General features: G+C 32.5%; 1 protein-coding gene across 2 annotated transcripts; it reads right to left on the bottom strand.

The window, feature by feature from the left end:
- Positions 1–2,647: 2,647 nt before the first annotated feature.
- Positions 2,648–14,748, bottom strand: LOC127698890 (uncharacterized). 2 transcript variants are annotated; one of them, XM_052202615.1, is made up of 4 exons: positions 14,673–14,748; positions 12,015–12,464; positions 9,562–9,752; positions 2,648–6,663 (listed from the first exon to the last, which is right to left on the bottom strand). In XM_052202615.1, exons 2-4 carry the CDS (start codon positions 12,457–12,459, stop codon positions 6,106–6,108), a joined length of 1,194 nt encoding a protein of 397 aa, XP_052058575.1. In that variant the 5' UTR covers positions 12,460–12,464; positions 14,673–14,748; the 3' UTR covers positions 2,648–6,105. The 2 variants fall into 2 exon arrangements, with proteins under 2 accessions (XP_052058575.1, XP_052058576.1); XM_052202616.1 differs by having other exon boundaries at positions 9,562–9,749.
- Between the last annotated feature and the right edge of the window lie 25 nt (positions 14,749–14,773).

The raw sequence follows: 14,773 nt of genomic DNA, 5'->3' as shown, positions 1-14,773 counted from the left end.
CTTCACAATCATCAGAATTTTCTTTGCATTGGTACATTCTGTATCGGTAGTGATTAACCATGACATTTCCGGATATAACAGAGCTACTTGTATATTACCTGCATGTGGTTAGGTGTCGTCCTATGAGGTCTTACGTATACAGTTTCACATTTATAGTGGTTTCTGATATAACAAGGTTTTATGACATTAATTCACACTTCTGCATGTTCAGTATACCACATTTTTATCTTATTTTCAGACCGAAAGGGGAAGTGAATATTTTTCAGGAAAAATATTCAGTATCAAAGTATCAAATTAATTTCGGGATATTTTTTCTTTCTTGGTATTAAATAACAGAAATTTAAAGAATAAACTGCTTGTCCGCTTTAGGTGTATTCTTGCCAGTTAAAACAGACTAATAATTATATGTGTATATATGTCTCTGGTATAGACATGGTTTATGAATGAATTATAAGTCTTGCAAAAGTACAAGATATAAAGCACATTGAAAATTTATTCCGCCGGTCTGTCTCCATTCAAAAATAGGGAAAGTTGACATTAAATTGGTTCTGTCTTTTTTTTTAAACATCGTTGGTCAAATAGCTAAAGTATTATACGTTGTGAGACTTAGAATATTTTAATAAGGACATTCCCGATTATGTATAATTTTTTTTTTATGTTTTTCACACCTGAAAAGAATATTTGTTCGTAATTATTCGATTCCATTCCAAGAAGGACCTTAAATTTCCTGTCAAATTTTTAAACATCTTTTTTTCAAATAGCTGAAGTATTTATGAGTTGTGAGATTTAAAATATATTGATGAGAACATTAATTCCTGAATATGTAAATAAAGATCGCTTTGGATGGACCAAATTATATAATTGCAATTGGTAATGATCTATTTCAAATATTCAAGGTTACCGATTCTAATTTGAAATAGTACAATTTTTAGTTCATACACTCGTGTTTAGAAGGCTATTATTATTTATAAATTTATTCAATTAAATTAATTCAGTATTTCATGGTTACAAAAATAGTCAGCGGTCATAATTCATTTAAAACTGAGCTTACGCAAAATATAAAAATATACAACGGCTATCCAGTTATTGTGCCACCTTATTACTCCCCTAAATTAATTTTAATTCTTTTTTTATATTTTCTGTGTCTAAAACTATCACTCCCGTTTATCATTCATACGAAATGTTGTTCACACCTGGAACGGTGAACCGTGACGGCTAAAATTCACTGAGTGAAGATCAAAAGATTAGAATTCCAGAATGCTAATCTTTTAATTACCTTGAGTTTAACCACGCATTCAACATTCACTAAGTGTCACAGAACAATACACATAGTATTTACACAGTACAAGCAGGAAATGTTTGCAAGACTGAAGCAAAAAGGTCAGAATACAAACATGTATTTTTAATACACTATTAATCATGTCAGTTTCATATGTTTGTTTAAGGTATTTGTCGGAAAAAAAAATCATAAAAATTTTCTTTTGTATGATTTACTTTTATTACTAAAATTTGTATCAAAAATCCTTAAAACATAAATCCTACAATTTAATTTTAAAAGTTGCACGGCTATCACTTTACTTTCTTTATTTTTAGTTGGTTAATAGCTACACCAAAAGTCGTCGATGCGCTTTAAATCGCGTTATTAGACGGTTAACGAACAAGACTTAAATGAGATTAATTCAACTCCCGGCATGCAAAAAGACTTAACTACGTCACAGAAGTCAGGAAGTTCGAATAGATAAAATTAATAATTCCCAATTTTCTTCTTTATTAGTTTTCATATCCTAATAAAACTTGGTGAATATGTTTTTTATGGTATTATGAACATATTAAGATGATAAGTGAAAAATCGCGAATTTTCCCTTTAAAGAGCATTGAGGACACAAAATTCCAAAAGTTTCTCTTAAAGTTTCTAACATATTCTGTCAAAAGGTTCAGAAGGATGAACAAATCAACAGACAGACACCCACATCATTTTATACTGCAGGCTTTAGAAAGCGGGTATAATAGACAAATCTTCATACTCCCACTTTTAGAAGGCAGTTTGTGGGTGTTTTCCCTGAAAACCTTTGTGTACATTTGTATTTATTTGTTTTTTGTTGGTGTTTAAAGCTACTTTCAGCTACCTTGGCAGTATCACGACAGCCATTTTTTTTTATTGGTGGAGGAAGCTTGAGTACTGTAGAAAACACCTGACATTCAGCCAGAAAACTGGCAATCCTCAGTGGCGGATCCAGGGGGGGGGGGGGTTTCCAGTTGTTGGAACCCCCCTTTTTTTTTTGACGATCAATGCATTTGAATGGGGAACCCCCCCCCCCCCCCTTTATCCTGGGTTGGGACCCCCCCCCCATTTAAAAATGGCTGGATCCGCCCCTGATCCTTATTAATTTACCGTGGATCAGCGTCGATGACACTACACAACAATCAAAGTTCGAACTTACAACATCTTAGTTTATCTGTTAACTTAGGGATTTTGAAGTGAATCAGGAGCATTGGTATGCTTTCTTGATGTAGTGAGAAATGGTACACAACAATTTTAAAACTTCTGCATGACTATCAGATTAGTAACTTTCTTCTGTGATGCCATTTGAAAAATTCCAATGCATCGAGTCTAAAAAAATCTTGTGTTCAATATAAAAAGATGAAGGAAAATGTGTATAATTTATTTTTATAAACATTGTGAAGATACATGTAAATAATAAAATTTAATGTAAAATATACTGTAACAATAAAGATCATCTAAAACATCCGAATACTGAATTCTAAATATAGCATTTGAATGTGTAAGTTATTTGACAGTAGGTGAATAAAAAATCTATGTGTGTATACACTTATTAAAATATAAATATCACAGGAAGTAAATAAATAATATTTCATGACATAATTAAATAGGGATGCTGTTTTGAATTAGTATAATCAAATTTCGGTGGGTTTAAAAATAAGTTTCTGGTGAAATTCTTTCTGATTGATGTCTAAATGGGTTTTTGTGCAATGCTAGAAGATGTTTTTGATTAATTTTTCAACAGTGCAAATGTGAACAATTTACAAATTTCATAACTCAAGTCTTTTAATTATCATCTAACCCATTAGTATCAAGTGTTGCTCTTTTCTACTCCAAATTTAATGTATCTTTGGTATACATTTGTACTGAAAATTATGGAAATAACAAAATAACTTGAAAGTTGTACTTCAATATAATATGAGAAATCAGATGCATAATATGAACATTTTATCAATATACACAAATTATTCTGAACTTTGCCCAGGAATTACAAAAGTTTTCCAAAGTTAGGTAAATTTTCTACTACATCTAGGTCCATCTAGCGACCTGGTTAATGATATATAATACAATATGCCTTTAAACGATTTTTCACCAGCTTTCCTGGCTTCTACATTTTATCTCAAAAAGAATTCTTCTTTTGTCACAAAAAGCTAATTCTGAATAAATTCTTCTATAAATCTGAATATATTGTTATAAAAAATTCATAAGGAAAACACTAAGTAAAAGAGAAGCGAAGGATACCAAAGGGATATTCAAACTCATAAATCAAAAATAAACTGACAACGCCATCGCTAAAAAAGAAAAAGACAAACGGACAAACAGGCAGTACAGTACGCACAACAACATAGAAAGCCAAAGACTGTCAACATTTATTTTTTACTGTTATTCCTTGTTACTTCATATGTAACATATATTAATACATTGTTGTTTCAAAATTAAATTAACAAACCAAAAACTAAACATGTCCAACCAATTCATATGACCTGCTTGTGGCCAAATTCCAAAACTCCATGAAAATAAGGTCATCCAAAACAAAATGTGAACTCAATCTGTAAATTCACCTTTATATTAATATGAAGCAAAAATCATCTCAATATCTACAGGCATTATAGAAATGGTCTAGATATTCAGATTTTTTAAAATGAGAATGGCCAACAAAGATAGCACTATAAATATATGCCCCTGCCAATAAGTGGAGGAGAGGTAAAAATACAACTGATACTGAACTTCAATTAGTGGGAATGTGTCCAAAATACATAATGTATTATTAAACCAAAACAGTTATCTTTATTAGATCAGCATTACTAGTTTATATACCTATTACCAGTAATTCTTCAGATTCAGTTGGATTAGAATCAGCTTGACATGATCCTAAAAAATACATTGATTGGACAAATTGTGGCAAGAAAATGGCAATGCATATATATCACAGAGGCTAGCATATAATATCTGTAATGTTTTTTTCCTTTCATACAATTATTTATCAATTTAGATAAATACTGTAGCTGTTCAATTGACAGCTGCAGAAAAAAATAGCAATTGCTTCATCAAAACTCCAGGAAACATATAAAAAGTCACCTGGCCAGCCATATTATTGATTAATTTAATTTTTTTTTATTTTTTAATTTTTCATTAGTATAATAGTAATCTCTATCAGATTAATCTTTTATCTCAAAAAGTCTTCTCATCTTTTGACAAAATTACAATATACACCAAAGCTTATGAACAGTTTGAAAATTTTTATTTATCGGTGGTACTTAAAACCAAACTACTGTACCAAAAATCAAAAAAATATTTTATATCAAACAGAAAATTATGTAAAATAAACTATAAAAATAACATACAAAATAAAATCATGTAAAATAACAAATACATGTAAAGACAACAGACAAAATAAATAATATATAGATTCCACCACTGCAACAAGTGTGTTACGATATTTCTCCACTCGAGACAGTTAAATTTGCCGAACTTTTTAAATAATTAAAATGTAACTGTTGAGAGTGGAGAAATATCGTAATACACGAGTCATAATGGTGAAATCTGTTTCTCTAATGATTTTTATCCTTCCTTTTCAAAGATTTGCAGAAAGTTGTGTTCTTTATATGTGACGTCATCAGGCATGGTCGCCTTTTTTTCATGACGTCACAATAGGAAATTCAGAAGAAACCAAGAAAATTTTAAGTCATAATCAAATTTCAACCAATCATTTGCCGAGAAAAGATATTTCACCAGTGAGGAGAAATATTTTTCTCACACCGATCAAGAAATGTGAAAATAGCACAAAAATTAGAGAAAAGTTCATATCATATTGAAAATATGTACCAAGTTTCAAGTTGGTAAACAACCTTGAAGCAAAACTTTAAACATTATACAGGACGGACAGATTAATGGACAAACAAACTGGAAAACATAACTATCGTACATGTAGGTGGGGAATGAAAAAATCAATTTCTAACAGCAAAAACTATTTCTACACAAACAAACCAATATCTCAATCTCATATCAATCATATGGTAATGCAATTCATCAAAATAAGTCGCACTTAGATTACAACTTGGGTGAATTTTGTCATTTCCAATGTCCAAAGTGGGAGAGTTACAAAGTGGGCAAAACTTCTAGATGGACCCCTGAGCCCAACCAAAAAAGGTTACATGCCATTCTTTCATCATAAAATTTGCTTATAATGCATCTTGCAAACATTAGTTAAGCCTTTGTTTTTAATACTTTTTCAAAATACCAGTCAAAATTTGACATTTCACATCTTGTCCATCAGTGACTGTATGCCTAGTTGTCTCATTGGCAATCTCACCACATCTCCTCATCTTTAAATTTTTTTGGCAGGAGTGGGATGCTCATAGGAAACAAGTTGAAATGACAAGTTTAATTGACAAGAATGGTTTAAGATATTTGTGACATACAATGTCATTTACTGGATTTATGGGTGACCTTCATGTATGTATTATCATAAGAGAGTATAATTTGTGTTTACCTTCTTTACAATAATACACTTATTCTATTTAATATATCATTACTTTTGTTTTTGTGTTGGTGTTTTCAAGGGGGGGGGGGGTGTGTAAAAACTGTGTACAAAAAATCTGTACATAACCTGCCAGAAACATTTTGTAATTACCTCTTAGTACTGTAACCCCATACAATAAATAGACAAAAGCACATGCAAGATATAGTTTTACTATATTGGGTGAAAAAAACTTATTTCATACATGTACAATTATTATTTGATAATTGGTGATATCTTATTATCAATATGAGTGTCCTAAAAGCAAAAACTAATACACGATGCATAATAATAAAGGAGTTGACTATTTTTCACTGACTTGCAAAAACTGTGAAGCTAAAATAGGTTTGAGGAATCTCTGATGAAATTCATCTTTTGACATCTGATGAAAACTGACTGTGTCAACACTCTCATTTACAAAATGATCTGCATGGAAGTTAGCACTGGTTTGTAATACACAAACTTTACCCTTTTTGATGCATGCTATGAATTTACACTGAAACTCTGCTAATGGATAAATGATGTTGCTGTAGATTTTGTATTCAATAAAAACTTGGTCTTTGCTAGGATATTGTTTCTGGACAGTGGCTTTAACATCTCCGATGTTCTGAATGAGATCACATTTATGGTGAACGTATAAAGCTTCTAAATTGGCCGTTAATCTTTGATTCAGGACAAGCTGGACAATGTCCTTCAGACGATCCACATCTAGTTGGGGAGTAACAATGTACACCCTGTTGTCAGCATCTTTGAACCACTGTTCTAACAGACATTTCCACAAGATGTAAATATATTCAGGACCATGCTGGACACAGCTGTCAGACAAACTAGCAATCTGTTTCATTATGTCTTCATCTGAACCCTGAAATAATAGATTTAAAATTATGCCAATCTTTTGCATTAAAATGTTTTTCTTTTTTACGATTTTAAGAATACTAAGGGGCCATATATTTCTTCTTGAGAGCATATTTCAAAACACCCCACAGGAGCACCTTATTTCATGGGTTTTGGTGGGGTATATGTTGCTTAATCCACATATAGTTTTTGATATATCTTCCTTGGTATTTCCTCCCTCTTTTTCAAGTAAAATCCAAGTAACATATATCTTTGAAAGTTATTATCAATCCATTTTAATTAATGTAATATTTTGTAACGATGATATTTGGGACATAAAAAAAAAAAAAGCTTCAAAGAATAACTAGAAAAACTGTAGGCAAAGCTCACAAATTCATAAAACAACCCTTCCCCAATTTTTTGGGATACAGCAAAGTCCTGGTTTTTTTTGGAAATTCAAAAAATCTTCTAGTCATTTGGAATCTGAGGCAATGGGGACAGCTGATGATTAGGAAGAATTCTAAATGGTTTTGAAATAACTGAACTATAGAATGGTCTATTTTTTAGAAGATGAGGAATGCTGACTTATTTTATTCATATAAAAGAACATATATGAATCTATATCAATATTGAAAATAATGCAATCAGATTTGAAACCATATCTTTCAAAACTAATCAGAACCTAAAAAAAAATGGAAGAAATAGGTAACATCCAAATATTATAGAAAAGAGTTGAAAATTAAGAGTGCACACGCTGAAATGTCTCGCCTGCTTTACTGATCATTGATTGTATGTTCATAGTCCTAAAAAAAAAGCTTTACTACAAGTATCACATAAACTTTACATGATCCAAGAAAATGAGGTCAGTCAAGGTAAGATAAACCAAACCGGAAATACATGTACACCTTACAGTCATTCCATACACTGAATATAGTTGACCTATTGCTTATAGTTTCTAAGAAACAAACTTAACCAGGAAAACTTAGTATTGACCAATGAACCATGAAAATAAGGTCAAGGTCAGATGAACCATGCCAGACAGACATGCACACCTTACAATCAATCTATATATTGAATAAAGTTGACCTATTGCTTATAGTATCTAAGAAACAAACTTAACCATGAAAATTTAACATTGACCAATGAACCATGAAAATGATGTCAACGTCAGATGATACCTGCCAGACAGACATATACACCTTACAATCATTCCATACACCAAATATAGTTGACCTATTGCTCATAGTTCAAGAAAAACAGACCAAAACACAAAAAACTTAACACTGAGCAATGAACTGTGAAAATGAGTTCAAGGTCAAATAAAACCTGCCAGACTGACATGTACATCGTAAAATGTTTCCATACACCAAATATAGTTGACCTATTGCATATAATATAAGAAAAAAGACCAAAACACTAAAACTTAACGTTAACCACTGAACCATGAAAATTAGGTCAAGGTCAGATGCTACCTGCCAGTTGGACATATACACCTTACAATCATTCCATACACCAAATATAGTAGACCTATTGCTTATAGTACCTGATATATGGACTTAACCACGAAAACTTAACCTTGTTCACTGATCCATGAATTGAGTTCGAGGTCAGATGAAAACTGTCTGACAGGCATGAGGACCTTGCAAGACATTCCCCATTTCCATTCTCAATTTTACATACTACATATAGTTATCCTATTACTCAAAATGAGAGAGAAATTAACATTACAAAAAAATCTTAACTTTTTTTTCAAGTAGTCACTGTACCATGAAAATGAGGTAAAGGACAATTGACATATGACAGACGGAAACTTCAAACATAAGGCATCTATATACAAAGTATGAAGCATCCAGGTCTTGCACCTTCTAAAATATAAAGCTTTTAAGTAGCTGCTGCTGGATCACTATCCCTATGTTAACCTTTCTGCGACAGAAGTCGCAGGCCCGACATAAATGACAATAAATCACTGATTACACACGACCTGCATAGGTAGTCAAGCTAATTTAAGGTTTTGGCAAAATTACCATGTTTACACCTCAAAATTTATTCTAAGTATAAACAAACCTTTGCAACTTGAAAAGTTCATTTTTTTCATTCCTGGTTGCAGAAAAAGCTACATAAATAAACACCTATATTACATTTGATATTCAGTAAAAACAGCCATTTTTGCCAAAAGGTTATAATAAATATTATTATACTTCATGTCAAAATGCCAGATTTTGATTGGTTAAAAAACTTAATAAGAAGGAGACAATTTACTCTATCCTATGGCAAATGCTCTATTACCCTTCAGGGAGACGCTTGATCAAGTGTGCGCTTTAATAAATACAGATGATTGTTATGCACAAGACGTCATAATGTATTACTTTGAATTCGAAATTTAATAGACAGTAATAACAGAACATTCAGTATAAAAAATTAAATAACACATCTGAGAGGGTGATAGAGCAGATTGTTATCCCTCGAAAAGACATTGTCAACCTTGGCTTCGCCTCAGTTGACAATGTTTTCTCGGGGTAACAATCTGCTCTATCACCCTCTCAGCTATGTGTTATTTATATAATATCACCCTTGTAAAAGAAAATAATTATATGAATTAAAATGACCTACCAAACTAGATTGCTACAATAGGGACTGTGCAGACCTAATGTAAAACTGAAAAAAACCTCACTCATGAATGAAATTTAACTCGTGACGAACTTTATGTTGCTTAGATGTGCTGTACCCCTATAAGAGGATTGTTATTGTTGTCTATAGGTAATTGTAACCTTATTGTTGATTGATTGGTGTTTGTTCTAAGTCACATCAGCACCTTATTGTTAAAAACATGTACAATGGTTTAAACATAATTGACATTGTGATTACCGGTAATTAAAGAGCAAATTCGATTCATTTTATTTATAAATTTAAAGACACTTCATCTTACCCTCTCTTTGTTTACATTCTGTAGTGCCTCTTTCAAATCCATCAGATCATCATTTTCCTCAGGTGAACTCTCTTCAACTTTCTCCTCTGTTATATCTGCTTCTTTGTTTTCTGAATCTGTTTCGTCTTTATTTTCAGGAACAGTGTCTTCTTTGCTATCTATCACTTCTGTTTTATTCTCAATTACAACTACTAAAAATAAACATATTCTGCATCTATAATAATAAAGGTAATTTTTGGAAGGGAAGAAGTTAATGAGTTTTAATTCACACAATTAAACAGTATTTCTATATTTTTATGAGAAAAAAAAATTGTGAAAAATTATAAAAAATCAGCATGGTCTGATAATGGTTGTTATAAACATTCTACCTATCAAGTTTATGATTTTTTGTGTTTTGTTGTTATTACATCTTTATGTAATAGTTAGAATCTGTTCATGAAAAATTAATTCATGTTGATGATACCTAAAATTTCCTTAATCATGTTAATCCAATTACAAGTTAATTTTGACATAGTGTTAGACATGATGTAGATGAATTCCAAATGAATTTTTTTAAAAGCATTTTGACTTCTGTTATTTTAAAGTAACATGATATGCATCATTACATGGAGCACATGCTTACAAATGTAGAACAAGAGTGCACACGCTGAAATGTCTCGCCTTCTTTACTAATCATTGATATTATGTTGATAGTCCTAAATATAAAGCTTTATTACAACTGTCACATAAACTTAACATTAACCAAGTAAACTAAACATTGACGAATGAACCATGAAAATGAGGTCAAGGTCAGATAAACCATGCTAGGCAGGCATGTACAGCTAACAATTCTTCCATACAACAAATATAGTTGACCTATTGCTTATAGTTTAAGAAAAACAGACCAAAACACAAAAAACTTAACACTGAGCAATGAACCTTGAAAATGAGGTCAAGGTCAAATAAAACCTGCGTGACTGACATATAGATCATAAACTATTTCCATACACCAAATATAGTTGAACTTTTGCATAAAGTAGTAGAAAAAAAGACCAAAACTCAAAAACTTAACTTTGACCATTGAACCATGAAAATGAGATCGAGGTGAGATGACACCTGCCAGCTAGACATGTACACCTTACAATCATTCCATACACCAAATATAGTAGACCTATTGCATACAGTATAAGAAAAACAGACCAAAACACAAAAACTTAACTATAACCACTGAACCATGAAAATGAGGTCAAGGTCAGATGACACCTGCCAGTTGGACATGTACACCTTACAATCATTCCATACACCAAATATAGTAGACCTATTGCATACAGTATAAGAAAAACGGACCAAAACACAAAAACTTAACTATAACCACTGAACCATGAAAATGAGGTCAAGGTCAGATGACACCTGCCAGTTGGACATGTACACCTTACAATCATTCCATACACCAAATATAGTAGACCTATTGCATACAGTATAAGAAAAACGGACCAAAACACAAAAACTTAACTATAACCACTGAACCATGAAAATGAGGTCAAGGTCAGATGACACCTGCCAGTTGGACATGTACACCTTACAGTCCTTCCATACACCAAATATACTAGACCTATTGCTTATAGTATCTGAGATATGAACTTGACCACCAAAACTTAACCTTGTTCACTGATCCATGAAATGAGGTCCAGGTCAAGTGAAAACTGTATGACAGGCATGAGGACCTTGCAAGGTACGCACATACCAAATATAGTTATCCTATTACTTATAATAAGAGAGAATTTAACATTACAAAAAATCTTAACTTTTTTTTCAAGTAGTCACTGAACCATGAAAATGAGGTCAAGGACATTGGACATGTGACTGACGGAAACTTCGTAACATGAGGCATCCATATACAAAGTATGAAGCATCCAGGTCTTTCACCTTCTAAAATATGAAGCTTTTAAGAAGTTAGCTAACGCTGCCGCCGCCGGATCACTATCCCTATGTCGAGCTTTCTGCGACAAAAGTCGCAGGCTCGACAATTATGACATGGAACATATGCTTACAAAATTAAAATGTACTAGAGTAATAGCATGGACAAGTTTACAACAAGATTAGAATATGAAACATTATTGTGTTTTCCATGTGGTTATGTGCTTGAGACAGCTACAATGTAAGTGTTGGATACATTGATTTTTTTTATTTTTCAATGCACATCTCTAATTTGTCGCCATGCTTACCATGGTGCTATCCAAAAATCCTGAGGAGAACACAGAAGTATCTTTAAAAATTAACAAAATGTAGTTGTGGCAAAATGCAGCAAGTCAATTATCTGGGCCTCATGTTCCCATCTCCTTTATTTGCATGCCTCATTTTAAACAAAAGACAAAGCTATTGTCTCAAGATTTATGAAAGTTATTTCAACCATGGCACATTTTTTAACATTCGACATCACAAAAATTCAGCATTTTAATATGAATCTGTCTTACCAGCAGAGTGTTTCACTGAAGGTAAATTCTCCCAAGTTTTTCTCAACTTGGAATATTTATCATCTAATGGTTGAGGGTATGCCCATGGCCTTCCATATGCATCCAAGACTTTCAAGAAATGCGTTTGAAACCAATGGAGTATAAATTCTCCCTTCATTTTTAGAGATCCAAAGGACATTGAGACTGTCAATGTCACATCATCCACTGTTAATACAACTTTGTAAGTTCCATTTTTCTGATAAAGTTTCCTGTATGGGTATCGTTGTACAGGGTAGTTGTTAGGATGTTGCAGGATGTTAAGCCACAAAGCCGCCAGAGCTGTTGATCCACAGGTTTTAACATCTCTAATTAACACAACAGATGGTGTCGACAAATCTGTATATACTGTTTCTCCAGTCCTAGCCCATACAAAATCTTTGATAAATGTTTCTATAGGTGCCTCCATAATCACTAAAATGATAAAAAAAAAAAAGAAGTTTGGTCATAACATTTACCGGTTACGCGGTAATTAGATTCAATCAAACATGTTTGTTTTGGACAATGCTAAAAACTATCATAATCTTGCTGTAAAAACAATCTTAGTTTTACTAAAAAATGAGAAATTTTGATCACCCTTAAGAAAGAGAAAATCAATAAATTTGAAATATTTTGTCCCATTTATTTCACAACCTGTTATCTCAGAAACTAGGGTTTTCAATAGGATATTTTAAGGGTGAGTCCTGGGACTCATAACTTTTTGAAATGGTGAGTCCAGGTTGTTCTGATGAATTATAGCACATGTATATATTTATATATAAAAGCAACCAAATGTTGTTCCCCTCCCAATCCAAAAACATACAGTAAGGATTTTTCTCATTGAATAAAGCCTTACCATGATTAATAGTCATTTACATCTGTGAGACAAACAGTTCATACCACATCCCCTTAAATTATTTATTAATCAAGTAACTAAATTGGAGTTCAGTATTTTTTGTTATCATTTATTTGTTGTTTCTCTTGGATTTTACATTTCTGGCAAGCAAATAATGAAACGAAAATTGAAGTCGTTTCCAGTAAAAATATTTACAAAAAGCACATTTTAAATACTATAAAACAGCGAATAGATAATCTTGATGATGATAGGACTGGGCTTGTGCAACAAGGATGCAATCCATGGGTTCCTGTTATGGTGCGTCCAAATGCATGTACACCCCTTGACATCACAAACATGTTTAACCGTGGCACTTTCCAAGTATGTGTGCGTGTCCCACGTCAGGAGCCTGTTCTTCAGTGGTTGTCAAAGGTTTCTGTCTGTCATATTGTTTTGTCATAAATCAGGCTCAGGCTGTTGGTTTTTTCTTTTGAATTGTTTCACATTTTGTCACCTCTGGGCCATTTATAACTGACTATATGGTATGGGTTTTATTAGATGTTGAAGACTAATACCCTTATACAGTTGCATAAACCACCAGGCAAACAGAAATCAGGGCAAAACGGCTCAAGGTGCAAACAGGAATTTATGCAAAACACAGCCAAACGGGAATGGAATTCACTATATCATAGTCATTTTGCTGTAGGATACGTAGTAACGTAGTCCAAATAATTATGATGTCTTGGAAGACTTGCGTCAAAAAGGGAACTTCAACTATAAAATAAACATCGAAAATACCTTCAGCCTGAGAATATTTTGTTATCTGGACTAAAGTGTTTGGTATTACTATAAATTTTCACTTCTTCATACTATGAACATCAAAATTATGTATTTTGTAAAAATATTTCCTTTCACCATTTGAACTGTACACGTATGTATACCCATAGGCGGATCCAGGGGGGCCCTGGCCCCCCCTTTCTTGGGAAAAATTTGGTTGATTATATAGGGAATCACTGAAGCATGACTGGAGCGGGCCCCCCCTCATGAAAAGTTCTGGATCCGCCACTGATACCTAACAACAAAATTATTTTCATTTAACTGTGTTTAAAGTAATTGCAAATGGCTGATATTTTTGTTCAAGCATATTGTTTTTCTTTAATTGTTTAACATTTCACAGCGGTATAACATGTTACTTTAATTATTCTTCCCTTAGTTTATTTATTTTGTATTTGCATTGTATCATAGATCAAATTTATTTGTTCAGTGTATGTTCACTGGGGTTAATATGTCTTTTGATTGAGTTAAGCCATTTCAATTGATATTTTATAGTGTGTCTTTCTATGTTGTGATGTTACACTATTGTTTCAGATAAGGGTGAAGGTTTGATACCATTAAAACTTTTAAACCCCCTGCAATTGTTTGCACCCGTCCTAAGTCAGGAATCTGATGTTCAGTAGTTGTCGTTTGTTGATGTGGTTCATAAGTGTTTCTCGTTTCACATTTTTTATATCGATTAAACCGTTGGTTTTCCTGTTTGAATGGTTTTACACTAGTAATTGTTGGGGCCCTTTATAGCTTGCTGTTCGGTGTGAGCCAAGGCTCCGTGTTGAAGACTTTGACCTATTATGGTTACTTTTATAAATTTTGACTTGGATGGAGAGTTGTCTCATTGGCACTCATACTCATAGTCATACCACATCTTCTATGTAGGGCTTTCTACCGGCATATGTCTGATCTATAAAACATATACATTCGCTCAAATCTTGTGGTAATTCAGGACTTAATATTAAATCTTTTAAAACAATTACATTTTGATAAGTCAAAAGCTCTCTCAATAATGTTGAGGATACTGCAGCATTCTTCATAAACAAATTCCGTCGCTATCTTTTCGGAAATTTTATTTTTTCTC

This window comes from Mytilus californianus, unplaced genomic scaffold (genome assembly GCF_021869535.1).
Source record: "Mytilus californianus isolate M0D057914Y unplaced genomic scaffold, xbMytCali1.0.p SCAF_4, whole genome shotgun sequence".
NCBI classification, from domain to species: domain Eukaryota; kingdom Metazoa; phylum Mollusca; class Bivalvia; order Mytilida; family Mytilidae; genus Mytilus; species Mytilus californianus.
Note: the sequence above shows the minus strand (reverse complement) of the source record. Positions and strands in the feature narration are given on the sequence as shown.

What these genes read in the sequence shown, in the direction of transcription:
- LOC127698890 (XM_052202615.1), bottom strand. Translation starts at nt 12,459, where the DNA reads ATGGAGGCACCTATAGAAACATTTATCAAAGATTTTGTATGGGCTAGG. An exon ending in TTCAGTGAAACACTCTGCTG is followed by an intron (nt 9,753 to 12,014) that starts GTAAGACAGATT and finishes GTTTATTTTTAG; the next exon opens with TAGTTGTAATTGAGAATAAA. An exon ending in AGAATGTAAACAAAGAGAGG is followed by an intron (nt 6,664 to 9,561) that starts GTAAGATGAAGT and finishes CTATTATTTCAG; the next exon opens with GGTTCAGATGAAGACATAAT.